General features: G+C 43.1%; 1 protein-coding gene across 1 annotated transcript; it reads right to left on the reverse strand.

The window, feature by feature from the left end:
* Positions 1–284: 284 nt before the first annotated feature.
* On the reverse strand, positions 285–27,741 carry NLRP3 (NLR family pyrin domain containing 3). Its single transcript, XM_081136047.1, has 9 exons — positions 27,406–27,741; positions 24,430–24,534; positions 22,178–23,951; positions 20,033–20,203; positions 16,677–16,847; positions 15,157–15,327; positions 4,363–4,533; positions 3,682–3,852; positions 285–851 (listed from the first exon to the last, which is right to left on the reverse strand). The coding sequence occupies exons 1-9, from the start codon at positions 27,680–27,682 to the stop codon at positions 749–751; spliced, it is 3,114 nt and encodes a 1,037-aa protein (XP_080992173.1). The 5' UTR covers positions 27,683–27,741; the 3' UTR covers positions 285–748.
* Positions 27,742–27,897: the final 156 nt, after the last annotated feature.

The following is a 27,897-nucleotide window of genomic DNA, read 5'->3' on the forward strand; positions in this document are numbered from 1 at the left end:
TGCATATATGCATAACCCATGGACACAGACAATGACGGGGTGAAGGCCTGGGGAGGGGGTGGGAATGAGGTGGAGGGGGCCAATTGGGGGGGGGGGCCGGAATGGGACACCTGTAATACTTTCAACAATAAAGATAAATTTAAAAAATAAAAATTAAATTAAAGAAAGAAAGAAGTTTAACTCAATAAATACAACAAAGTTTCTATATTTTCTGAATTTTCAACCAGATACAATAAACATCAATTATTTTATTAGAAAATATCAGTTACAAAAATTAAAAATAAATAGGTTGCTGCCACAAAATTGCAACATAATATATAGTTAACTCGTTCTGTTATGGTCAGTTGAGAGAAAGATGACAGGAGTGAACAGAACAAAGAAGGGAAACAGATATGAGGGGAAAGAGATTTAGAAAGAGGAAAAAGGGGAAGAAAAAGGCAGAAAAAGTGCTTTAGTAAATGAGTTAGTTATATGAGGTCACCAAGAGGAGCACATCCTCTGACTAAAATGCTGTGGCCCGAACCACATGATATAGATGATTTCATTGTCCACATGCTTTAACCCAGGGGCAAAGGAGATGCTCACATTCTCTCCGCAAAGGCATGACTGGCAGACTTTACTCTCCCACGCTGGACCAAGAGATCTGGGGAGTGGTGATGTTAACCATGGCTGGAGGAGTGCTCGCTCACACTTGTCTACGCTTGGATGACTGGGCCACAGAACACTGGTGTCCGGCAGCCTGCTTCCATCACTGCTGAGACGGCTCAAAGACAATGGTCAACTCGGGCTTTTCTTCTTGAAGTGCTTCTAATGCACAGATTGTATCATAATTAAAATACATTTTACATAACCTATAAAAGCAAACAGAGAGCCTTGAGTTATACTCTTCAAGTGAACACTCAGTTTTTGGCCTTTAAAAAATCTCATCTCACTTCCCTTATTCCCACACTCTAAGCTCTCCAGTGCTGCACTTCATACATAAGGTGATTTATGTTATATTTGTAACCTTCAAGTTTGAAAATGTTTAAACATATGTAAACATAGAGAGAGTAGTGTAATGAACTCCCATGTGCCCATTAGGCAGGTTTGACAATTAGCAGCTCATGGCCAATCTTGTTTCAATTAAACACTGCACGTCACATACCTATAAATATTTCATGGTATGGCACTAAATGAAGATTTTGAAAAACATAACCAGAATGCCATTATCACAGGGTAAAAAATTAACAATAATTCCTTAATATCAACATATGTCCAATATGTTTCAATTTCCTCAACTGTCTGATAATTTTTTATACTATTTTTATTTAACCAGAAGCCATATAAAGTCCACATGTTGCAATTGCTTGGTACGCCTCTAAAGTCTTCTTTGACATAAATTCTTTCTCTTTTCCTTGCCACTCAACTGAGAAATCATACCACTTGCCCTGCCTCATTCCAAAGAATCTTGATTTGATTGTGTTGTGAATTGAAAGTTTATGTTCCTCCAAAATTCATATGTTGAAGCCATAACCCTCAATGTGATGGTATTTGGAGATGATACCTTTGGGATCTAATTAGGGTTGGATGAGGTCATTGGGGTAGGTCCTCACCATAAGATTAGTGTTCTTATAGGAAGAGATACCAGATTATTCTCTGTCTCTGCCATGTGAAGACACAGCACAAGGGTGCCATCTGAAGCTCAGAAGACAGCTTTCATCAGAAACTGAACCAGCAGACCTTGAACATTCCTTCTCTCCAGAACTGTGAGAAATAAATATCTGTTGTTTAAGGCATTTATTCTATGCTATTTTTGTATGGCAGTCGAGTTGACAAGACAGATTGACTGCATCCATGGACTCCCCAGTCTTTCCTTCATCCCCAAAGTGTCCTTTAGGGCTTGGTCAGTGATCCCACATACAGCAATATCCCAGCTTCATCCCTTCTTTTGTTCCTCTATTTCTCTTAGCTCTGAGAATTTTGGCTTTTCCTGCAGTGTGCTCCACTGTGTTGGCACAGGGATGCAATGCTGATTCAAACTTTTATTTATTCAAACCTGCATTCCAGTCGGTTCTCAGCCTTGAGGTCATGGACAAGGACAGAAGTCCCTGGGCTAATAGAATTTATACTTTTGGAGCAGGATATAGATAATAAATAAACAAGAAAAGAAGAGCATATCTGATGGTGGTCAACACTATGGAGGGAAATAAGAAGAGAAGAGGAAAGAGCATTGCTGGCCTGCTGCTTTCAGTAAGATGGCAAGAAACACACAGAGGAAGAACTTCAAGCAGATAATTTAAGGATGTGCAGGAACAAGGGAGAGAATTCCAGGCAGAGGAAACATCAAGGGCAAAGTTCCAGAGATTACAGTGTTTACGTGAAACAGCAAGGAGACCGGTGTGAGAGGAGCAGAAGGAACAGGGGTAGGAGAAGATGAATTTGTGGAAGCAGCAGGGTTAGATCACAGAGGGTCTTAGGCTTTGCTATGAGTTTATGGCTCTTATCTGGAATGTGATAGAAAGTGTGTGGAGCATAGGAGTGAGTCCTGTTTTAGCTATACCCTCCATCTTCTATGGTAAAAAAAATAAGTGCAGAGTAGCCTGGCAGAATGCCACCGTAACAATCCAGACAAGAGGCGATGGTGGCTTGAACCAGGGTAAGAAGCATGAAGTTGGCAAGACATGGACAATGAGTGGGCATGCTGTCAAAGTGGAGCTTACAGGACATGCCAATGGAGTGCATGTGCATCAGGAGGAAGAGGTATCAATGGTGACACCTGAATTTTTTGGTCTGAGCAAGGGGAAGAAGCAAGTCTCAGACAGAGTGGAATAGCCCAGGTTTGCATTTAAAAATGTGAAGTTTGGGAGGCTTATTAGACACCCTCGTGGAAATGTCAAATAAGATATAAATTGGGGGTACAGCACACATAGGATAAAACCAGAAGATGAGATGATATAGTGTCGAGAAGAAAAATTAGGCAATGGGTGAGTCCCAGGGATTCAGCATGTAAAGTTCGGGACAATGAGAAGCAAAAAGGAAGACTGAGCAGAAAGAGCCAATAACATAGGAGAAAACCCAGAGGACAGCATGTTGCCTCTAAAGCCACATGAAGGAAACGTCTTCAGTGGGGTGTGTGATCCTCAGGGCTGACTGAAGTCAGAACACTAACAGGAAGCTCTTATTAGAGTAGAAATGAGTATCTCAGTAGCGTTCTGGTGATGGAAGGGAGCCAATTGTTCCAATACACGTCATTGGCTGAATTTTATGGAATTTCTCATATTGCTGTTTCTGAAGCACACTCTTCCAATCTAGAAATCCTCAAAAACAAGACCAACAATACCCCTCTATGCCAAGACCTTTGCAATCAGGATGAACCATAGACAGGTGTAGTTCTATGAAGTCCAAGGCCCTGCAGAGAAATATAACTCCATTTGGCTACTTTCATTAGGCCTTACATTTCTTTTAGAAATATGGATGAAAAGCCTTTTCACACCCAGCTGAACCTTGAATATTCTAAATGTCTGGATGAAGTTGAATATGTAGTTCATGACTCATCTACCCTAGTTTAAAAATATCTGCAACACCTGGCCCAGGCCCAACTTCACCCTGAGTGCAAAGGAACCATCTTGGATCTTGGTAACTGGCCAACTTTTCCTTAGAACTCGGAGCCCCGCTCCTCATGTCTCTTCAGAGAGCACTTACTGAAGCCTTTTTAGGAGGCAGCCCTGTTGTTTCAGCACTTCGCAGAACAGCATGACTCCCAGATCTCCCAGGTCATTGTTGCCCAGGTTCAGCTGTCGCAGGCTCTGGTTGGAGGTCAGAAGTGTGGAAAGATCCCAGCAGCAGTGTGAGGAGAGGCTGCAATTGTCTAGTCTGCAAGAAAGAGGGTGATTCAAAGAAAATGTTCCCTTACCCTTCCTCCAGGTCTCCCAGATCTTAGCCTGTAATGTTTCCAATAAAGAAAAAGTGCAGGATGAACAAGTTTGGAATAATTGTATGTGCCGTGATTACCCTTCCCTTCTTTGCAGATGAGAGTATTTTTTTTTTCCAAGTCTACTGGATTATCCAGATCCAGTTAGCAATAGCACTTTCTGAATTGATATTTCCCAAATTCTATGTCTCCTCCCAAATTTCCTTAAAGCACAAGAGCCATACCACCCCCATCTTTTGTGGTAGACAAGTTTGTGGTGAAAGGAACTCCAGCCTTTAACTTTACACTTTCTAGAAGTAGAACTCTTCCCAGTCCCATGATTCTGTAATAAGCCAAACCCTCGGAGGACACCACCACTTCTTAGATACAGATGATCTCATCATCACATTTCTAGACACCCCTCTTCTTACCCACCATGTATTCTCATCACTGTAATAAGCTAAGGAACTTACTCCAACATCTGAAGCTTGCAGTTGGGGTGCAAGAGTCCCTTACACAGTAGCTTCACCCCCATGTCTCCAAGAGCATTGCCCCGTAGGAAAAGGTGCGTGAGATTCTGGTTGCCACTGAGCACTGAGGACAGAGCTGGACAACAATCTGATGTAAGGCCCGACTTCACCAACCTGCAGAAGAAATGGGGAGAAGAGTCCTCAATGTCCAGCCTTCCTTGGACATTGCACAGCTATCCCACCACAGGAACCTGATCTTATCTGAAAAGCTACATCCTCCAACTTAAAGGTCAGGAGCTAGCATCACGGATATAACCTGAGGAAAGCACAAATGCCTGTCTCTAGCTCCATAAAAGAGACAGATGACTGTCTCAGCAGATGCCTTGCTGGGGTAAGTGGAAGAGACAGAGTAAAAGCAAACTGAGCCAGACAAGAGGGAAATGAAACCCAAGAGGGATGAGCAGAAACAAAGCAAGTTTCAAGTGGCTTCTAGTAAGTTTTGTTTCCAGCTAAGAAGAATTTCCTCTCAGGGTCCTCAGTGAATATGCAGGAGGAATTTGCAGGATTACTAACTGTTATAGACCTAATGTTTGTATCCCTCCGAAATTCATATGTTAAATTTGTAACTCCCAATGTGATGGTGTTATGGAGTCTTTGGGAAGTCTGATTAGGTCTTGAGGGCATAACCCTCATGATGGGATTAGTGCCCTTATAAGAGAGATCCCAGAGAACACCCTCACCCCTATGCTGTGTGACTGCAATCGAGGAAGTCATCACCAAGAACCAGATCATCTATAGGATCCTTGATCATGTGCATCTGGCCTCCACAACTGTGAAAAATAAATGTTTGTTGTTTAATTCACTCAGTCTATGGTTTTTGTGGGGTTTTTTAGAAAGGGAGAAAAGGAGAGAGAGAAACATTGATGTGAGAGGGATACATCAATTAGTTGCCTCCCACACACTCTCCAATCTGGAACTGAACCCACAGCCTAGGTATGTACCCTGACTGGGAATCCAACCCGTGACCTTTTCATGCACAGGATGGCACTCCAACCAGCTGAGCCACACTGGCCAGGGGAATGGTATTTTTGTATAACATTGGCAAAGATGGAAGAACATGTGAGAAGACTGAAGACAGACATCAAAATGGAAAGAAAAGAATAATTTGAAAGTTATAGAATGACAAACATTACCAGTTATTTCCAAAAAACAACTAGAAGGAATTTTGAAACAGGTGTTTGAGGAGCATAGGGAAGTGGCCGTAGTCACAAGCAGATGGAGAGATTCTGTTATGAATAAGTCACATCTGGATGATCAGAATGTTAGTAACCACTGAGACTGAGTGATGGGTACACGTCACATAACAAAACGCTTAGGCAATCAAACAAGTGAGTCCTACCAACCAATCCATTAGACTAGAAGAATGCAACCAACAATTGTGTATCTTGGTTTCAACCAATGGGTTCAGCTCAGTTCCTCATTTACTGAGCACTGTCAACATAAGAAACATTCAAACCTATAGAGAATTTTTGTGAGTTTATTTGAGCCAAACTGTCAACAATTGCTGGGAAGCAAAGTCTCAATGGATTGAGATAATGCTCCAGAGAATGGCAGTTTTGCGTCTTATGTTATACATTACAATCAAAAGAAAAGACTCAAGTGGGTTATATGAAATCCACTGGTGACAGATTAGGGAAATGGGAGAAAGCAAAGCAGGGAAACCTCTGAGATTGGATGAAAATAAAATGATAGACACATACATCTTTTACATAGGTGGGTATAGGATAGTTAATAGTTAATAATTAACATGAGAGCAATAACAATGAGAGGATTTATGGTCCCTGCCCTGTTGCAATGGTTGTGCCTTGAGGGGTCTGGGAAAAGGGGAGTTACCTTGACTTTCCAAAGGTATGTTATCTTAGATGCAAAAGACAATAAGACAGGCTTAGTTAAGATAAAGACTGACTTTTGTCAGGGAAGATTCTAGCCTAAGACCTGACTATCTGTCATAAACTGCTTTTAGTTAAAAAGTTTATTTCATAACATCCTTTGTGGTTACTTTAGGTGTCTGAGTTTGCAAGGCCGCCACATAGGCTTTCCCTGAGCTTGTCAGGTTAGCAGTGGCCCCTTTTCATCTACAGCACAGATATCTTGTCATCTACCATATTAAGTTAAACTATTATATGTTTTTTAATTTTAATAATGACATAACTTGTGTCACAAAAATGTCTCACAAAGAAAACTAAGGAAGTTTTTACATTTGTTGAATATTTACTGTGTACTTGGTTGTGTGATAACTTCTAACAGGATTATCTGATTGAGTTATTACTAAACCAAGATATAAGTGTTATTTTTATCTGTATTTTTAAATTGGGAAAAAACAGAGAGTGAAAGAAATTACCTAAAAAATAAGATATAACTTCCTAGATGGACAGTGGAGGTGGGAGAGTAAGGGTAACCCTCCAAGCAAAAGCAAAATGGTATGCAGGGGTAAGGAAGGGTGGAAGAGCAGACCAGTCTCTTAGAACTAAAAATGAATTCAATATAATTCAAAATAGGGTGGAGGGTGTGGTAGACAAGAGGGCAGAAGCAACAACCTAGAGGTGGTCTAGGTAAGGTATGTGCCAAGGTAAGATATACCAACTTTACTCTGACTTCAAAAAAGAACTTTTGGAAAAAGATAAAACAGGATCCCAAGATGGCAGCGGATTAAGTGGAAGCTTCACTGACACTCTCCCAGGACCAAACTGGAATTACAACTAAATATAGAAAAACCATCCTGAATAACCAACTGAAGACTAGCTGGAGAGAACTCTTATGATCAAGGACATAAAGCAGAGACCACATAGAGGCTGGTAGGAAGTGCAGAGGTGAGAGAGGGCTGGCTGGGTCCCACAGACAGCAGCTGAAGTTTTGTAGGGATATCTCAGCTGGGGGGGGGGTTCCCACTGAGAACTCTGGGGTCTAAACCCCAAGCTGGTCTCTTCAGGCCAGAGCACATAACATCTGGCTCTGAAATGCAGTGAGGTTTCTGTCTGCCAGGAAGAGACTGCTGGAAATGCAGGCACCCTCTTAAAGGGCCAACACACAAAGTTTCATGTGCAGCCACTCAGCTTGGGCTCTGGCAGAGGGAGAGTAGAGTGGACTGGAGCTGTGTGAGGAGAATTCAGGGTTGAGGGTTCTAGGGATAGAGCTCAGAGGGCAGCGGCCTGAATTCCTGTGCTGACTCATTCCACCATACTGCAAAGAATAGCTTTCTCAGGCAAACCTTTACCATCCAGGAAGCTTTTGCCTGAGGAGGAAGCAACTGCCCCACCCATTGGGAAAACTGCCCCACCCATTGGGAAAACTGCCCCACCCATTGGGAAACCTCTTGCCCCACCCTGTGGAGTTTCTGCCTTGCTGTGGTCTACAGCTTGAATTTCATTAAAAGACTGAGAATAGCCCTAGCCTGTTTTGCTCAGTGGTTAGAGAATTAGCCCACTGACTGAAGGGTCCTGGGTTCAATTCTGGCCAAGGGCATATACCTCAGTTGCAGGCTCGATCCCCGGCCCTGTTCTGGGTATGTGTGGAAGACAACCAATTGATGTGTCTTTCTCACACTGATATCACACACCCCCCTTCCACTCTCTCTGAAAAAGCAATGAAAAAAATATCCTCTGATGAGGATTTTAAAAAATTAAAACAGAGAGACTGAGATTAACAATCATCCTGCAGGAAGAAGCAGATCTCAGGATGCTTTGAGTCTTGTCTGCTCTGCTTGTGGACCCAGGACTAGGAAAAGCAGGCCTTGGTGTGCGTCTTGATCCTTTCCAAACACACCCAGCCCCAGCAGAGGGGGCCACAAGCTGTGGATGGCTGATGGCTCCAAACAGGGCACTCAAGCCAGTAACAAACAGCATCTGACATTGCCCTGTATCAGAGACCATCCAAAAAGACTGAAAGTTGTAGCAGATCTACCTAATACATAGAAACAAACCCAAACAGGGAGCCAAAATGGAGAGACAAAAAAATAAGCCCCAAATGAAAGAACAAGAGAAGTCTACAGAAGAAGAGCTAAATTAAATGGAGATAAACAATTTATCAGATATAGAATTCAGAGTAATGATTATTAAGGATGCTCAACAGCATAAGAAAAGATATAGAAAAATGACCAGTCGATAATGAATGATGTAGCAGAAATGAAGAATACATTAGAAGGAATAAACAGCATATTAGAGGAAGCCAAGAATCAGGTCAGCAAATTAGAAAACAGGGTAGAAAAAAAATCACCCAATCAGAACTTCAAAAAGAAAAAACAATTGAAAAACAGGAAGACAATTTAAGGGAGCTGTGGGACAATATGGAATGTAACAATATTTGCATCATAGGAGTGCCAGGCAGTCTAGAGTGTAAGCAAGAGTTAGAGAACCTGTTTGAAGAAATAATGGCAGAAAACTTCCCTAACCTGGTCAAGGAAAATTCACACAAGTTTAGGAGGCACAGAGAGTCCCAAGCAAGAAGAACCCAAAGAGGCCCATGCCTAGACACATCATTATTAAAATGCCAAAAATTAGAGACTAGGAGAGAATCTTAAAGGCAGCAAGAGAAAAGCAACTACAAAGGAGCTCCCATAAGGCTGTTAGCTGATTTTTCATCAGAAGCTCTACAGGTCAGAAGGGAATGGCATGAAGTATTCAAGATAATGAAAAGCAAGGATCTGAAACCAAAACTATTCTATCCAGCAAGGCTATCATTCAAAATAGACGGTGATATAAAGAGCTTCCCAGACCAAAAAAAAGGCTAAAGGAGTTTATCACCACCAAACCAGCATTGCAAGAAATGTTAAAGGGACTGCTGTAATAAGAAGAAATCGAGAGAGAAAAACAACAACATAAATATCAATAATTAAAATGGCAATAAATAAGTACCTATCAGTAGTAACATTGAATGTAAATGGATTAAATGCTCCAATCAGAAGACATAGGGTAGATGAATGAATAAGAAAACATGACCCAAATATATGCTGTCTACAAGAGACCCACCTCAAACAAAAGATTCACACAGGATAAGAGTGAAGGGATGCAAAAAAGTTTTCCATGCAAATGGAAACAAAAAAAGGCTGAGGTAGCAATACCCATAAGGGACAAAATAGACTTCAAAATGAAGGCCAAAACAAGAGACAATAAAGGTCACTACATAATACTAACGGGATCAATAAAAGAAAAGGATATAATCCTGGTGAACATATATGCACCCAATATAGAAGCACCTAAATATATATTTTAAAACTTCTGGAGAACTTTAAGGAAGAGATTGACAGCAATGCAAACATATTAGAGGACTTTAATAGCTCACTGATTTGCTGAATACATCTCCCAGGCAAAAAAAAATCAACAAAGAAACAGTGATTCTAAATGAGACACTAGATCAGATGGATTTAATTGACATTTACAGAAAATTTCACCCCAAAGCTGCAGAATATACATTCTTCTCAAGTGCACATGGGACATTCTCAAAGATAAACCACATATTAGTACACAAAACAAGTCTCTACAAGTTCAAGAAGATTGAAACAGTGTCAAGCATCTTCTTGGATCACAATGGCATGAAATTAGAAATCAACTAATCAACACTCAAAATCATTCAAACACATGGAGGCTAAATGGCATGTTATTAAACAATGAATGGGTTACCAATGAGATCAAGGAAGAAATCAAAAACTTCCTGGGAACAAATGAAAATGAACACACAACAAACCAAAATCTATGGGACACAGTGAAAGCAGTCCTCAGAGGGAAGTTCATAGCACTACAAGCCTACCTCACAAGAAAAATTTTAATAAACTAACCCTACAACTTAAAGAATTAGAAAGAGAACAATAAGAAAAGCCCAGAGTAAGTAGAAGGAAGGAAATAATAAAGATCAGAGCAGAAATAAATGACATAGAGACTAAAAAACAGTACAAAAGATCAATGAAACCAAGAGCAGGTTCTTTGAAAAAATAAACAAGATTGATGAATCTTTAGCCAGCCTCATCAAGAAACAAAGAGAAAGGACCCAAATAAAATCAGAAATTAAACAGGTAAAGTAACAACTGACACCACAAAAATACAAAGGATTGTAAAAAATACTATGAACAACTATATGCCAACAAGGTGGACAATGTGGATAAAATGGACAAAATCCTAGAAAAATACAATCTTCCAAAACTGAATCGGGAAGAATCAGAAAACCTAAATAGGCAGGTAACAACTGATGACGTTGAATCAGTAATCAAAAAACTCCCAGTACACAAAAGCCCTGGTATGGATGGCTTCACAGGGGAGTTTTACCAAACATTCAAAGAACTAACACCTATCTTCCTCAAACTATTCCAAAAAATCCAAGAGGAAAGAAAACCTCCAAGCTCTTTTTACGAGGCCAGCATTAGCCTAATTCTGAAACAAGATAAAGACAATACAAAGAAAGAGAATTACAGGCCAATATCCCTGATGAGCATAGATACTAAAATCTTCAACAAAATATTAGCAAATGGGATCCAGCAACATATTAAAAAGTTGATACACCATGACCAAGTGGGATTTATTCCAAGGATGCAAGGCTGGTACACTATTCGCAAATCAATAAACGTGATACATCACATAAACAAATTGAAAGACAAAAATCACATGATCATATCAGTAGTCGCAGAAAAAGCATTCGATAAAATCCAACACCCATTTTTGATAAAAACTCTCAGCAAAGTGGGAACAGAGGGATCATACCTCAATGTAACAAAGGCCATCTATGACAAACCTACAGCCAACAGACTTAAATATAAAATTCATAAAAGATAATAAAAGAGTAAATCTAGAGAACCTTGGGTTTGGTGATGACGTTTTACATACAATACCAAAGGCATGATCCAGGAAAGAAATAATTGATAAGTTAACTTTATTAAAATTAACATTTTCTTCTTTATGAAAGATACTGTCAAGGGAATGAAAAGACAAGTCACATGGGGAGAAAATATTTACAAAGACATATTTAATAAGAGATTATTATCCAAAATATACAAAAAAGTTTTAAAACCAAACAAGAAAACAAACAACCTGACTAAAAATGGCCCAAATACCTTAACAGACACCTCACCAAAGGAGATATATACAGGTGGCAAATAAGCATCTGTAAAGATGCCCCATATTATACGTAATAAAGGAAATGCAAAATAAAACAACAAGATACCAGTACAGACCTATTAGAATGGCCAAAAGCTGAAGCACCAAAATACCAAATGCTGGTGAGGATGTGGGCCACAGGAGCTCTCATCCATTGCTGGTGGAAATGAAAAATGGCACAGCCACTTTGAAGACAGTTTTATGGTTTCTTAAAAAACTAAACATACTTTTACCATATTATCCAGCAATATCACTCAGTATTTATCCAAAGAAGTAAAAAATGTATGTCCACACAAAAATCTGTGCACAGATATTTCTAGCACTTTTATTTAAAATTTGGAAGCTACAAAAGTGTCCTTCAGTAGGTGAATGGATAAACTCTGCTACATCCAAACAATGGAATGTTAAAAGAAATGAGCTATTAAGTCATGAAAAGACATGAAAGAAACTTAAATACATATTACTAATACTACTAAGTAAAAGAAACCAATCTGAAAAGGCTACATATTGTATGACTTCAACAATATGACATTCTAGAAAAGACAAAACTTTTTACAAAACAGTAAAACAATCAGTGGTTGCCAGGGATTAGGGGAAGAGAGGAAAGAATAGGCCAAGCACAGGATCGGGGGGCACTGAAAGCACTCTGTATGATACTGTAGATACATGTTCAAATAGTAGAACACCAACAGGGAACTGTAATGTAACCTATGGACTCTGAGTGATAATGATGTGTCAATGTACCACCTGGTGAGGGATGTTGATAGTGGCCTAGACTATGTGTATCTGGGGGCATAGGGTAGGTGGGAAATCTCTGTGCCTTCACGTATAGAACAAGAGCAGAACAGACTTTTTGGACTCATTTGACAATCAAATACGGAATCACTGTCAGCCATGACTGTTATGTCAAATGCTATGTCAAGACTGAGGTAATGGGGTGTAATGGCAATGCCCTTAGGAGGACCCCAGAATGCCCAAAACCACTCCATTTGGACACTGATATAAGTGGGACCTCCATTCCTTGTGGGCTATAAGAACCAAAGCTCTCACCACCCAATGCTTGAGCTCAGCTGTACCATGGGCCATGCTCAGAGACCTGTTGGACTTCCATTCCACCGGATGTATGCCATCACTGTAGCCTCCTGTGACTGGAACTTCACAACAGATGCTTGCTCTATAGAGTAAGCTCCCCCTCTCTGTATGTAATCTTCATGAGACTCTATTGGCTTATTGGGGAGGTCTCCTCTAATAAATCTTGCATTGTGGAAAGACACAAATGTGTATGAAAGACTCCTTTCAGGGATGTTCCCTTCCTCATGACATGTACTCTCAATTTTGCTGTGAATCTAAAACTGCTCTAAACAATAAAAGTCCATTAAGAAAGAAAAATGCTCATGAGCAATATCTGGGTTTAAGACCAGCTTTGGGAGCCATCTGTAGACAGATGGTTTTTTAGAGGTATATAAAGAGTTCCCAGGGAGTGTAGAAACATTTAGTAAAAAAGAAAAGCATGATGAAATTTCCCAACTACAAGAAGAGAAGTCAGTTCAGGACGCAGAGAAGAGGAAGCTATAAAATTAACAGGAAAATCTGAGTGGTGCCCCAAAAAGGACTTCAGGGAGGAGATAATGAAACCTCTATAAGAATGTGAAAGGTTGTTGGTCTGTTTCACTTACCATTACTGACATCACAACAAAGATCTAAGAGTGCCTAGATCATGTGTGTTGAACAAATCAACAGTGGCAAAAGCCAAACTGTTAGGGAAGAAAAATAATATAAGTAGAGTAAATGGAGGCTCAGAGCTCCTAAAACTCTCAGAATTTCCTGAGTAATAGGAGCATTTTTTTTCTATTCGAATGAGCCCCTTTTGCTCACAGCAGAGTTTATGCTAATAAGGTGACTTAAATGGCCCCTAGATAGCCTCAGGATGGGGCAGGTCACCAGAGAGTTCAAGTGATTAGAGGATTGAAACATTCAGCCCCACCCACCAACCTCAAGAAAGGAGCTAGAAGGAAGACTGGAGATTAAGCTTTATAAAATCTCTAGAACAAATTGGAGACCTTCTAGGTTGGTGAATACATCTGCATGCTGGCAGGTTGGAGCACCCCAGCTCCATGGGGATAGAAGCTTGCACTCTGTACCCTCTGGATCTCATCCTATGTGTCTCTTCATCTGGTGATGTGTATTCTTTATAATATACTTTATAATAAGCATAAACATAATAATGGTTGTTCTGATTGCTATGAGCCATTCTAGCAAATTTTTAAACCTGAGGAGAGTGTCATGGAAACCCCAAATTGGTAGCCAAGTCAGAAAGAAGTGTGAGTAACCTGAGGAACCAACCATTTGCAACCAGCATCTGATGTTGGTGGGGAGAGGGTGGTCTTGTAGGACTAAGCCTTTAACCTGTAAGATCTGTGCTGATTCTGGGTAGTTGGTGTCAAATTGAATTGACTTGTAAGACACCCAGTTGGTATCTGTAGAGAATTGGTTGTTGATGTTAGAAAACACTCTAGAATTCTTATTATTTACTGCAAAATTCCAACCTGAACTTAGGTGGGATAGATAGCTACTAGAGCAGAAGGAGAAGAAGAGGGGGAGTTTACCTCACCCACAGAACAAAGAAGTCAGCAGTCTTGAGACTTGCCAAGATAATATTACCAGATGTTCTCATAAATTCTGGAAAAAGCTGCAACAATGTAAAAGGGGGACTTTGAAATCTGTTCTACCCAGCAGGGGAACCTTAAAACCTACAGGGGGAAAAAGTATAAAACCCTTAAACCCCCAGATGGGGTGCTCAGACTAGCTGAGTTGCCCACTTGTGCTTTAAGCTAAGTGTATTCTTAGTAAAGTTGCTTGCTTTGCTTTAATACTGCTTTCTGTCACTGGTCTGAATTCTTTCTCACAAGTGTGACAAGAGCCATGGAGAGGAGAGTCTCCTCCAACTTGGGCGGCTCGCAGGTAACAAACTCATGATCTGATGTGACTGCCAAAAACACAAACAAATCACAGACTCCACCAGTGACAGTACAGCACCCTGCCGCGGAAGATGAAAGTTCCACCACACATTTTTAGGAGGATCAGGTTCAGGTTTGGGCACTGCACTACAAATGGGAACATTAGCAGGCCAGCCCTTACCTAGAACCACATGACTACATGGGTGATGGTGTTAAGCCATGTCCTAATTGAGAACTTAGAGACATTCAGGCAAAAGATGAAAATATCTAGAGGATGAGTGTTTTCTCCAGGAATTGAGATTAACACCCCTCAGCAGGTCTCTTGGGAGCAGAACGAAGGCACATAAATCAAAGAAGGTACCCTGTCGGGATAACAACTCTCTCTTACTGCAGTGGCCACATTGTGTAGCAATGACCTATTTGCTTGGAAGTGTTCACACATAAAACAGGTGACTACCCTTATTAGTGTCGTAGAAGCAAGTGGAGAATTGAGGGGCACAATCTCTGGGTTTTTTGACTCTGAGAGTCTCCAACTCTATAGTCTTACATACCTTACTAGCAGTAGGTAGTACTTTCAAAGACCTTCAGAAATTGTCTCCTTTGTTCTCCACCCTCACTCCATCTCAGTAACCTCCACATTTTCCCAATAATGCATCCTTAAAAAGAGGTTGCTTTTCTGCTGAGATACCATGAACACTTACCCCAGTTTCTGCAGCTTACATCGTGGATGCTTTGCTTTTTCACATAAAATTCCAACTCCTGAGTCTCCCAGGGCATTTTCTCCCAAGTAGAGTCTGGTCAGGGACTGGCTGGTGCTCAGGACAGATGCAATATCCGCACAACATGCCAGTGTGAGACAGCAGTTGACCAACCTTCCACAGAGATGGCAGAATGTGAACACACCTCTCATCCTCTCTGCTGTGAATCAAGGAAGCACTTGTCCTATCACTGCCTCTAGCCCAATCCACACATGGAAAGAGTGCATCCAAGCTCTATATTAACTTTTTATTTCCTTTTCTGTTTGTGTAATAGCAAGTAAACACCTTCTAAGTCTGCCGATACTACATCTTCCCAGCTCCACATATTTATTATTGTATTGAATATACACAACATACAATTTACCATTGTAACCATTTTTAAGTGTGCAGTTCAGCGGCATTAAGTGCATTCACACTGTTGCGCAACCATCACCACTCTCCACCTCCAGAACCTCCTCATCATCCCAAACTAAAACTCTGTCCCCATTAAACAATAATTCCCAATTTTCCTCCCCCAGTCCCTGGCAACCACCTTCTACTTTCTGTCTCTATGACTTTGACCACTCTAGGGACCTCATTTACATAAAAGAATCATAAAGAATTTGACCTTTATGTTTGGCTTATTTTACTTACTATAATGTCCTCAAGGTTCACCCATGTTGCAGCATGTGTCAAAATTCCTTTTAAGGCTGTATTTGTGTACATGCCACATTTAAAAAATCTATTTATCCATTGATGGACACTTGGGTTGCTTCTCCCTTGGGGCTATTGTGAATAATGCTGCTGCGGACATGGGTCTACAAATACATGTTTGAGTGCCTCCTTTCAACTCTTTGGGATATATCCCCAGACATGAAATTGATCAATCTTATGGCAATTCTGTGTTTAATTTTTTTAGGAACTGACACACTGTTTTCCACAACAGCTGCACCATTTAACACTCCCACCAGCAATGTGTGAGGTTTCCAATTTCTCCACATTCTCACAAACACTTGATGTTTTCTGTTTTGTATTGCTTTATAATAACCATCCTAATAGGTGTAAATCAACCCTACCATTATCAAGTGTTTTCTTTTCTCCTTCAAAATTCAAGTGTCCCAGAAGCATTCAGTGAAGGGCTGCACAGAATCTCAAGTGTCAGCAATGCTTTAGCCCCATTTTTCCTAATCAATATAGAGATGAAGGGCCTGTCATAAAGTCCCAAGACTCTTCTAGAGCACTGCATTACACTGGTTGTGAACATCTTAAAGGCAACGTAATTTCTTTGACTGAGTTTCCCCTCCAGTGCTCAGTATGTGGCTTTTCCCACAGCAAACGCTAACTAACGCAATTACCGATCAATACCTGGAGGTAACACGGGGAACGTCTGAGCAGCCAAGGCCATGCTCACACTAACACTCCAGTCTGCGGGAGCTCATTGAGCCACTGCTCATGCTTCCTGAAGGAAATGAATTCACACTCACCACAGCTTCTTTAGACTGCAGAATGCATGCCTCATTCCCACACACATGAGTTTGACTCCACAGTCTGCCAGAGCATTGTGGCTCAGATCCAGTTCCACCAGCATATGGGAGCTGCTCAGGACAGAGGAGATGTGGAAGCAGCACTGATGGGAAAGGCAACACCGCCTCAACCTTGATGCCAAGCACAAAAGCAGAAAGTGTCAGAACCCAGCTGCCTCTCCTATTGCCTTCTGGTCTGTGCATGTTTTTAGCCCAAACAGGGGCACTTGTGTTACAAAGGGAAACTCATAATAAAGTTTTTGTGAAAGTATCCTGAATACAGCCCAAGACATATAGGGAAGTTGGCTCTTAGGCTGACTAGCTCTCAGCATGAGACCACAACTGCTAAGCATCAAACAGTGAACTCTGTTAGTAAACAATGGTCAACTCTCAAATATATAAATGGCATGTTCCTGTTCTGTAAATAAAAGGGGTAGTGAAGCTGTGGGTTCCGTTTCTTTACCACATGTTCCTAACAGTTCAAACTCCCTTGGACAGATGCTGAGCTTCTCTTTGCCAGCCCCATCCCTGCTATTCTGCTTATTGGTTTAATCCCAGACCCCTATCCACACTGAAGGAGCAAGCAGCTCTGATGCTTGATTTGTTTTACACACACACACACACACACACACACACACACACACATACACTCACCATTACCAACAGCAACAATGATTTGTCCCTGTCTTAGGAAAAAGAATAATATCCTAGTTTCTTTCCAGGCCAATAGTTCAGATGTCCTAGAGCTTTTTGGACCACCTTTCTTTCTGTCCTCATCTTCACACCAACTAAAAACAAATGGACAACTAAATCTGTATTTATCTACAAAACATCTCATAATCACCCATGTCTCCCTGTTTATATCTCACTCCCTGGAATCACAGGGGTAATGAGGATAGTAGTGTGGGATGGGGGCAGAGAGGCAGCTGAAGTGCCAAACCCAGCCAGAGCCTTCAAGGCAAGAAGGAACCTTCAAGGCAAAAATTACAAAGGATTTGTAATTTGTAAAAAGAGCAAAGAGATGCACCCCTACATTCATTGCAGCTCTATTTACAATAGCCAAAATTTGGAAACAGACCAAATGTCCATCAGTAGATGAATGGATAAAAAAGTTGTGGTGCATTTACACAATGGAATACTACTCGGCCATAAAAAAAGAAGGAAATCATGCCATTTGTGACAGCATGAATGGACCTGGGGATTATTACACTAAGTGAAATAAGCCAGTCAGAGAAAGGCAAGTACCTTATGATTTCATCCATATGTGGAATCTAATAAACAAATAAAATAACAAACAAATAGAAACAGACTCATAGAAAGAGAACAGACTGACAGCTATGAGAGGAGAGGGGGATTGCAGGGCTGGTGAAAAAGGTGAAGGGATAAAGTAAAAAACCACAAAACATAGACACAGACAACAGTATAGTTATTACCAGAGGGAAAGGGGGTTGAGGGAGGTAGAAGAGGGTGTAGGGGGATAAATGGTGATGAAAGGAGACTTGACTTGGGGTGGTGAACACACAATACTATATACAGATGATGTGTTGTAGAATTGTACGCCTGAAACTTAATTTTATTAACCAATGTTATCCCAATAAAATCAATTTTAAAAGACTGTACTCCAGTTTAAAAAAAAAAAAGCAAAGAATTAGCTCTTAAGCAAGTGGAATGTCATGATTAAGGTAGAATTTTTTAAATAACCCTCTGACTTCTGCATGGACCTCTGCATTGGATGCAGGGAGAACAAATGGCCTCAGTATTCCCTTAGTGTGTGTGTGTGTGTGTGTGTGTGTGTGTGTGTGTGTTTTAATATATCTCTATTGATTTCAGAGAGAGGAAGGGAGAGGAAGAGAGAGAGAGAGAGATAGAAGCATCAGTGATGAGAGAGAGTCATTGGTGGGCTGCCTTCTGCACTACCCCTACCAAGGATCGAGCCCACAACCCGGGCATGTGCCCTGACAGGGAACCAAACCGAGATCTCCAGGATCATAGATCAATGCTCAACCACTGAGCCACACCAGCCGGGCTTCGGTGTGTATTTTTGAGCAGTAATGTGTGTTAAGACACTTCTTCAGGCATTGTAGTGACAATGGCAAGACAAACACAAACCCTGCCCTTGGAAGCTGATGGTGCCATTGCACTATCCAGACAAGTGATTGTGGCTGTTGGACCTGGGCTGGTGGAGTGAGGATGAGGAACGTGGGAAATGGCCTGTAAAGTAGGTAAAACTGGTAAGACTGGGGGTGGGGTGGGGATGATGAGCGAGAGACAGAGGGAAAAGGCATCCTAGAGTGGCGGGCTTGTCAACAATGAGGCTGTGCTATGGAACAGGATGCTGTGACGGCCCAGACACCATGTGCTCAGCTCAGGGCACACGAGTCTGACTTGTGTGTGGGCTCAACGCCAGCACATTAGAATTAAGTTACTGGAGATTCCCTGTGACAATTCAATCTATACAAAATGTCTTGATGGGTTCCAGCCCAGTAGCCGTCATTGTATGTGATGAAACTCTCAAATTCCCATCTACGAGCATGGCCAATAAGGAAATGGAAGATAATGGAAATGGGAAATTTTTGTCACACCACCAGCAAATGACGTGTTTTCAGTTCCCCTCATCCTTCTCTAGTCAATACTTCCCAAACAACAGGACTCTGATCCATTCTGCCTTCTCACTTGCCATGGGCTGAATTGTGCTCCCCACAAAAAAAATCGTATATTGAAGGTTTAACTGCTAGGACCTCAGAATGTGACTGGATTTGGAGATGGGCTTTTTAAAGAGGTCATTAAGTTAAAATGAGGTCATTAGAGCAGGCCCTAATCCAACATGACTGGCATCCTTGTAAGCAGTGAAGATCAGACATGCAGAGAGAGACCATGTGAGCGCATGGAGAGAAGGAACCATCTGCACCCAGGGAGATGGGCCTCAGTAGAAACCAGCCCAGCCCAGACCTTTATCTTAACTTCCAGCCTTCAGGACTGTGAAAAAATAAATTTCTGTTTTATAAGTCTTTCAGTCTGTGGTACATTGCTATGACAGCCCTAAGAAACTAATAAACCATTGATCTGGTCCCTAAGACCTTCTTCCAGTTCTCTCAATATCCCTCTTTCCTCCCTCCCTCCCTCCCTCCCTCCCTCCCTCCCTCCCTCCCTCCCTCCCTCCCTCCCTCCCTCCCTCCCTTCCTTCCTTCCTTCCTTCCTTCCTTCCTTCCTTCCTTCCTTCCTTCCTTCCTTCCTTCCTTCCGTCTCTCTCTCTCTCTCTCTCACACACACACACACACACACACACACACACATACACACACCACAGAGATTCTTACCACAATCTTTGAACGTTACATCCAGGATTCTGGAGCACTTCACATAACACCTTCATCCCTTCATCCCCCAGAGGATTGTCACTGAGGTTCAATTCAGTGAGGTTCCGGTTAGTACCCAGGACAGAGAAGAGGCTCCGGCAGATGCTGGATGTGAGATAGCAGTTCACCAACCTAGACATTGGAAGGAAGAAATGAGGCAAGAAGAAAATCAGTAAGAACAGCACCAAGCTACGGGGCAGGAGTGGCCGGCAGCCATCCAGACAATGGCCTCCCAGGGTTAAGAAATGGATCACCAAACCAAAGGTTGCCCACCAAAGAGTGAAGAAGGCAGGAAGCCTTGGTAAGACTGCTCTGTACACAGTATGGTGAACAGTGTGAGCCTATGACCTTGTCTGACTGCGAACTCCCTCTGGCCTCTCCCTCAGTGCCCTCCTCCCTCCCTCATTGGTCAGCTGTCACTCTGCCAAGTGGCACAGAGACCAGTTTTCACCCTGGCTGCACAATGGCATCAGCAGTGCTCTCCAAAGTCCCTAGGCCAGGCTACACCCTGGGACTAACATCACACTCTTGGTGGTAGGACCAGACACTGATGTTTCTAAGAGTTCCAGGTGATTCCAACATGCAGCTCTTGTTCAAATGCAGATTCTGGCTCCATAGGTCTAGGGTTGGGCCTGCACTTCTAACTGGCACTGGGTGGGTGCCCCTGCCGCTGGTCCCGAGAAGGTTCTAGAACACACAAAGTAAGCACCTGCCCTCAGAAGAAGGGAACTGGGATCTGGAGAGACTGCACCAGGCTTTTCATCAGGAGTTTCAGAGTCTCTGTGAGCCTTCCTCACAGCTGTGGGATCTTGCTCAGGTCTCTCATTTTCTCAACTTTACTTTTTTTAGGGCTCTAACGAGCTGGTCGGCCCCCTTCTCTCACTCCCTCTCTCTCCACCCTCCCCCATCTTCTTTCTAGCTATTTTAACTATTTGCCACCATGGACATATCCCACTTTCCCACCTCCCACCCTCTGAGCCTGTGCTCCTTTGTCTGAGTTGCCCCTGCCGCATTCGGCTCTTCCATGCCCCATCCTTCAAGATTGGGCAGGTTGGGGGTTCCCCCTCTGGGTGCCTCAGGTGCATTCTGCAAGTGTTCTTTCCAGAGCCCATCTTCCTCAATCTGTTTGCATTTCCCAGCTGTCCCCACAACTGAACCTTAAGTGTCTGGGAGCAGAACCTTGGTCTTAGCCACCACTGAAGCTCCAGAGGGTGGTCCTTGATGACCACACAATAAAGGTGCTAGAGAGTCAGAGAAAAGAAGTTGAAAATTCATTGCTGCCGATGGAAGGGTCCAGCTGCCTTTCTCCTTAATTTATCCAATGTCTCATGTCTTCTACAGAGGTAAAAGTCCATGCATTCAGAGTGGCCTCCTTCCCACAGCTACTGTGCCTCTGGCAGTTCCGTGCAAGGACTTCAGAAATCAGGTAATAACTGCTTCACTGTATCAATACAGCCACAGGCTTCAACCCCCCAGCAAGTGGGTGAACAGACTGTGAAGGTGGTGCAGCCTGGTTGCAAGCACAGTGTGGCCCTATTTTCCTCACTTTTCCTTTATCATGTTTATTCCAATGAAGCCATGCCCCTCCCCATTGCCTCCTACATACACTCTTCCTCAGACCACATTCATATCTTGCTCCTACCACACCCCACTGCCCAAATCCCTTTCCTCGCTCCTCCGCTCACCGCACCCACCACTCTGTCCAGGCCGGCTCAGGCCTCGCTGAGAAACCTCCACACAGCACTCGGCGCTAAGGGCCCTCTGTCCTCGCGATCCTGGGATGGAGTCACTAGGCTTGTTCTGCCCCTTGGGTATTGACTGGCTATTATGAACCGGGGACCCAAATGGATGACAAGCAATTTGAACTTACAAACCCTTTCACTCAGGCCTCCATCATTTCATTGGCTTTTTCTCACTCCACTTGTCCAGCTACCCTTCTTCTGCTGGCCGGTCTCTGCCAGTGAAGGGCTCTGCTAGAAATGGCGGTGGTTGCATTGCAGGGTTGGGGCAACTGCATTTGAAAGTCAGTTGAGAAGAGGGGAGAGGGAGCAAGAGCAAAGAAAAAGTGGCTAAAAAGCAGAGGGCGTGTTCTACCACTTGCCTTACCGATGAGAAGAGGCCGTGTGAGGACCTGGGACAACACCCTGGTCCACGTGGGAGTGTGGGGCTCCCTCCTCCTCCTCCTCCTCCTCCTCCTCCTCTTCCTCTTTAGGGGAGTTGTGGAGCAGCCTCAGGGAAAGGGACTGCACATTGTGGCAGTTCTTGATACAGAAAGAGGAAACCACATGGTCCATCCTGGTGGAGAGATTGATCTGAATTTTGGGGAAGTAGTCCATGGCCCTTTGCACAAAGCCCTCCTCCTGCATCTCATACAAGCAGTAGAACAGCTCCAGCTGGCTGGGCTGCATCTGCAGGGTATTGGCCTTGGCTTTTGCTTCGATCCACTTCAGCAGCTCCAGCCTGATTTGCTGAGAGATCTTACAACTCAGTTTTTTCTCCAAGTAGGAAGTCCTCTCCTGGTTGATAAGGCCAAAGAGGAAACGGACAACAAAAATCAGATACCCCTTTTCAAATTTTCCATAGTTTTCAAGAAGAACTGTCACGTCTCGGTTGGGGAGCTCCGAACGACTCTGTAGCATGTTCTTTGGCACCTGCTGTTCCTCCTCTTCCAGCAAGTAGTACATGGCAGCAAAGAACTCCTGGAAAGTCATGTGGATGAAGCTATAGAATTTCTCACATTCCACTTCCTTTTTGAATAGGTTCACCCTCAGGAAAGCAGACATATCCGCCTTCTGCAGGCCATGGTTCCTGAGGTCACTCTCCTCAAACAGGATTTTCTGGTTCCAGATTCCATCTGTGGCCAACGAGCAGAGACCCCGAAGGTTGGCAGAAACATGATGCTTCTGGTTCCCTACTCGAGACTGCAACAAACTGGAGAGGAAGAAGATATACACAGCAGTGGTGGTCTTAGAGGTCTGAGCAAGGCTCTTGCCACTGTCCATCTGCTGCTTCAGCCCAGTGCACACGATCCAGCAGACCAGGGGGATAAAGCACATGGTGAAGAGGACCTCATTCTCCTGAATCAACCTGAAGGCTTCCTGGGCTTGCTGCTCATCTGAGAAATACTTAAAGAAATACTCCTTCTTCTTGGCCTCTGAGAAACCCAGGATCTCCAGGTGCCGCGGACGGTCCAGCAAGTGGTGTAGTTTCTCCAGGGCCACAGGCCTCGTGGTGATGATCAGCGAGGCCTCAGGAAGCAGCCTCTTTCTGATGAGGCTGCTCAGGAGAATGTCTCCCCGCTCCACCTTCTGCCAGTCTGTGCACAGCTCCTCTGTCTGCTCATCAAAGGTTCCTTGCAGCTCATCAAAGCCATCCATGAGGAAGAGGATCCTGGAAGGCTTCTTCACAATCTTGTCTATGGGTGGGTTTGGGTTAGGGCAGCAGCTGACCATCAGGTCCCGCAGGCTCCTCCGTGTCCCCAGGCTCACCTCCCGACAGTGGATGTAGAACAAATAGTCAAACTTGTCCTGGTAAAGTTTCTCTGACGCCCAGTCCAACATGATCTTCCTGGCCAGTATTGTTTTCCCAATGCCTGCCAATCCCTGGACCACCACCGTATGCACAGGCTCACTGTGTTGGTCCTCAGGATCAAACAGCAATTCCAAGTTTATGGAACTCATAGGGCCATCTTGCTGGTTGGCCAAGGTCCTACCAATGGCCAGGAGTTCGTGCTCCCTCTCCTGCTGGCTCTGATGTTCTTTGACAAGACGCAGCCTGGTATAGCGTTTGTTGAGGTTCACACTCTCACCCAGACGAGCATTCCTGTCTTTGATACACTGGAATCTGCTTCTTACGTGATTTCTGTATTTCTTACAGTAATCTGTGGCAGAGACAGAATGTTAGATTCTGGGAGAAGCCCAGGCACATCCATCTGAGTTGAGCTCTCAACAGAGGTCTGTGGTCCATAGGGGGTGGTGACAGGAGCTAAGAAACAGAGGTACAGTTCCTCTCCACTACTTGGGTATAAATCTGGGATGTCAAAATCTTCCTATACACAGTTGAGCGGAAGAACAGCAAAGTGTCTTTGTGCTGCCCCAGCCAAAAAACCCTTTTTATTCAGTTTGACTCCCTGCTGGCCATGCATTTTAAAATCTGAAACACTCAATGGCCGCCCCTTGGTTTGGGGACTGCAAGGAGCCAGGTTAACATGTATCCGTGTCTTCAGCTATAGTGGATTTTCTGAGACTGGCCTTTGCATCCAAGGAGCAGGAGGTGATGACCAGCTTCCTAGCTTTCCAGTGCCTCCCACACTACACTCCATCTCCAAACCCAATTGAAGTCACCACTCCCATGATTACCTTTCTTTTTTCTACAAATAGAGATTCTGGAAAGGTACCCCAATAAACCCATCCACTCTTCTTCGAGGCTTTCTTCCCGGCATACCACAGAAACATGCGCATTCTCTGAAATTAAAAGGAAAAAAATGCAAAGGTTCAAAAGCTAGGACTCCTGACTAAGGTGATGTAATTGAGACCCAACACCAAGCACAAGTCAGAGACAGCTGCCTAGACATCTGCCAAACCAAAACACATCTGCCTGGACATCTACCAAACACAGCTCAGAGCTGCAAATGACAGGTGTGCAGCCGAAGGTCCTGTCAGGGGTGTTTCCGTGGTCCTAATTTCAAAGTGATAGCATTGATCCACCTTCTGAACATTGCAGCCCACAGAATCCTGTCTCAGAATCTCTCTCCCAGGCCTAGAAAGTGCCTGGCAAACGTGCAGCAGGCAGGGTTCTCTGTTCCTCTTGTGTCTTTGGCAGCTGACCACCCCCCGCCCCCCATGGTGTTCTGGTGTTGAAGCCATCTCCATGCTCCCCAGTATCCCCAAGATGGCCATGGGCCAGCAGGATCATCCTTCCCTGACCCCAAGTGCCTGGAATTCATCTTACTCATGTTCTGGGTCTTCAAGAGGGAGAATTACCAACCTGGTTTATGTCTAACTTGGTGGTGCAGAATCCTGGCTGACTTTAGATTCACCCATGAAGCTTTAAAAATACCGATTCCAGGACTTAACTCCTATGATTCTTTTCAACCCAGGTGAGGTGGGGTTTGGGCCCATTATATTTTTAAACCTTCAACCTGCATCCACAGTTGAGAATTACAGACCTAAACAGTTACTAAATGACACATTTCAAAGAGGCATTTCCTAGGAGAAATCTAGAAACAGTAGAACAAGAGCAAGACACCAGGGGAAATGGATGGTATGGATAACTTTAAGTGGGCAGGAACCCAAGAGGGACATGAAGGATTCCTAATAGGCCTCTGTTTATCCTGAACGCAAATGCTATTGGTAACCCGTTCACAAAACAAAATCCAAATATTATCTCAAACCAAAACCACAACTTAACTCTTATTTAAAGCCTAACTCTAGCCACTCCCCCAACCCCACTCCCAAAAGAAGTTCTAACCCTAGTAATAATTCTTCTACCTCAAAACGCAGATGTGGAAGCCAAGATGTCGCAGTGGTTAAGAGCCAGACTTGAACCAGACATAGCTGGCGTTGAATCCTGGCATTGGTTCTGATGTGGACACAGCCACAGGCAACCAGAACTTCATATGGGCTCACTCCACATTGTTGGGAAATCACTTCCAAAATTCTGGCAAAAACTAAAAATCTATGCCCATTAAATAATTATAATTGTGTTATTATGTGCAATTTGTTTATAACACCCACTGCTTTGCACCTCTCTTTGTGCCATGTCATTTTCTCTTCCTTGTCACCCACATTGCTGCCACGCCTTTCCATGCTTCCTCTGATCTGCTGGTTCATTTACATCTCCTTTTCACTAGCTCAATGTCATCCTCCCGCCATTTTCTAGATTACTCTGAGCCCTCCTAGTGCCCTTCCCTTGCTCAGAACATCAAACCAAAGGGAAGAACCTCACCCTCACCCTGTCCACAGGAAGGAAAAGAATATTTTACCCTTCCCATGCCCAAAGTAATGGTCTTAAGAGAGGCTTTTCCGCACATATAGCCTAGTTCTGTAAGGTGAGAGGTTGCCCCTGAGCCAGAGGCTTGTTGGCTATGCAAGCAGACACTTGAGGAGCTTGATGGAGACCTGGAGGAAGTATCAGACATAGGAGAGATTTGGATAAAGTGGAACTAACCAGGGAAGTTTCCTAGGGGTACTCGAGCCCTGACTTGGGTTTCTAAGGGATTTAGAAAAAAGTAAACTGCTTTCTTCCATCTTCTCATAGCACTATCATGAGAGGCAGAAAGAAGATGAAGCCAAGAAAAATAAATGATTTAAAAGCAAATACACCAACTTTGATGCATCAAAGTATAGCATTAACAGTAAAAAGGCAACCCATAGATGACATGTGAGAAAATATTTGCAAATCATATATCTGATAGGGGCTTACTATCCAGGATATATAAAGAGCTCCATAAAGTCAACAACAAAAAACAAACAACTCAATTAAAAATGGCAAAAGGGCTTAAATCGACATTTCTTTCAAGATAAAAGGTCAACAAGCACATGAAAAGGCACTCAGTATCACTAGTCAACAGGGAAACGCAAACCAAAACCAAAATGAGATAGCATCTCACACCCATTAGGGTAGATAGCTACTATTAAATAAAACATAGAATAAGTGTTGGCGATGATGTGAAGAAATTAGAACCTTTATGCACTGTTGGTGGGAGGAGTGTACAAGGGTGCAGGCACTATGGAAAAGAGTATGACAGTTCCTCAAATAAATGAAACAGAATTATCATATAATTCAGTAATTCTGAATTCCACTTCTGGGTATATACCCAAAGAATTGAAATCTGTACACCCATGTTCATAGCAGCATTATTCACAATAATGCAAAGCTAGAAGAAATCTGAATGCCCATTGATGGATGAATAGGTAAGCAAAATATGGCATATACGTACCATGGAATATTACTCTGCCATAAAAAGGAATGAAATCTTGTCTTATGTGACAACATGGATGAAGTTTGAGGCCATTACGCTAAATGAAATAAGCCAGTCACCACTAAAACGCAAGTTCTGTGTGATTCCACTTATAAGAAGTACCTAGAGGAGTCAAATTCATAGAGACAGAAAAGTAGATGGTGGGTGCCAGGGGCCGAGAGAAGGGAATGAGGAATTGTTGTTTAATGGGTATAGAATTTTGCAAGATGAAAAAGAATTCTGGCGATTGACTGTACAGCAACATGAATGTGTTGAACACTACTGAAACATACACTTAAAGATGGTTAAGATGGTAAATTTTATGTTATGTGTATCTTACAATTAAAGCAGATGCTATCTTCCTTCTACTCACCCCACTCTGGCTCATTCCTCTTGGCTTTCTCATAAAGGTCTCTCCTGTTGATTGCAGCAAAAATCCAGACTGCCATGGCCCATGCCTTCTCCTCCCCGTTGAAGTCAATCATAAGGGTAGCTAGATCCACAGGATCTGCTTTCTCTGTTTGGCCCCGAGGGAGTGCAATACAGCCCTTCTGAGGAGGATAGTCTTCTAAGTGCATCTTGAACTTCTTCAAGTCCATGTCCTCCAGGTCCTCCAGGTAGTAGGCCAGCTTGCAGCGGACACTTGTCATGCTTGTCTGCAGCCCAGGTCAGGGCCTTGGGGTATAGGTCCACACTGGGAAGGAGGGGTGGAAACAGCATATGGGTAAGGAGAGTCTCCTTCAAAGTCCACCCTCAGAGAGAAATAAATGATTAAAATGTAGGAAGAAAGAAAGGAAAATATATCACTGAACTGTAATGAATTCCATCTGCCGTTTTGAAAAGTGAGCCTAATACCTACCAGACA

Source organism: Miniopterus schreibersii, assembly GCF_964146895.1.
Source record: "Miniopterus schreibersii genome assembly, chromosome: 4".
NCBI classification, from domain to species: domain Eukaryota; kingdom Metazoa; phylum Chordata; class Mammalia; order Chiroptera; family Miniopteridae; genus Miniopterus; species Miniopterus schreibersii.

What these genes read in the sequence shown, in the direction of transcription:
- NLRP3 (XM_081136047.1), bottom strand. Translation starts at nt 27,682, where the DNA reads ATGACAAGTGTCCGCTGCAAGCTGGCCTACTACCTGGAGGACCTGGAG. An exon ending in TGCAGTCTAAAGAAGCTGTG is followed by an intron (nt 15,328 to 16,676) that starts GTGAGTGTGAAT and finishes TCTCTGTGGAAG; the next exon opens with GTTGGTCAACTGCTGTCTCA. An exon ending in TGTAAGCTGCAGAAACTGGG is followed by an intron (nt 4,534 to 15,156) that starts GTAAGTGTTCAT and finishes TTTCTTCTGCAG; the next exon opens with GTTGGTGAAGTCGGGCCTTA.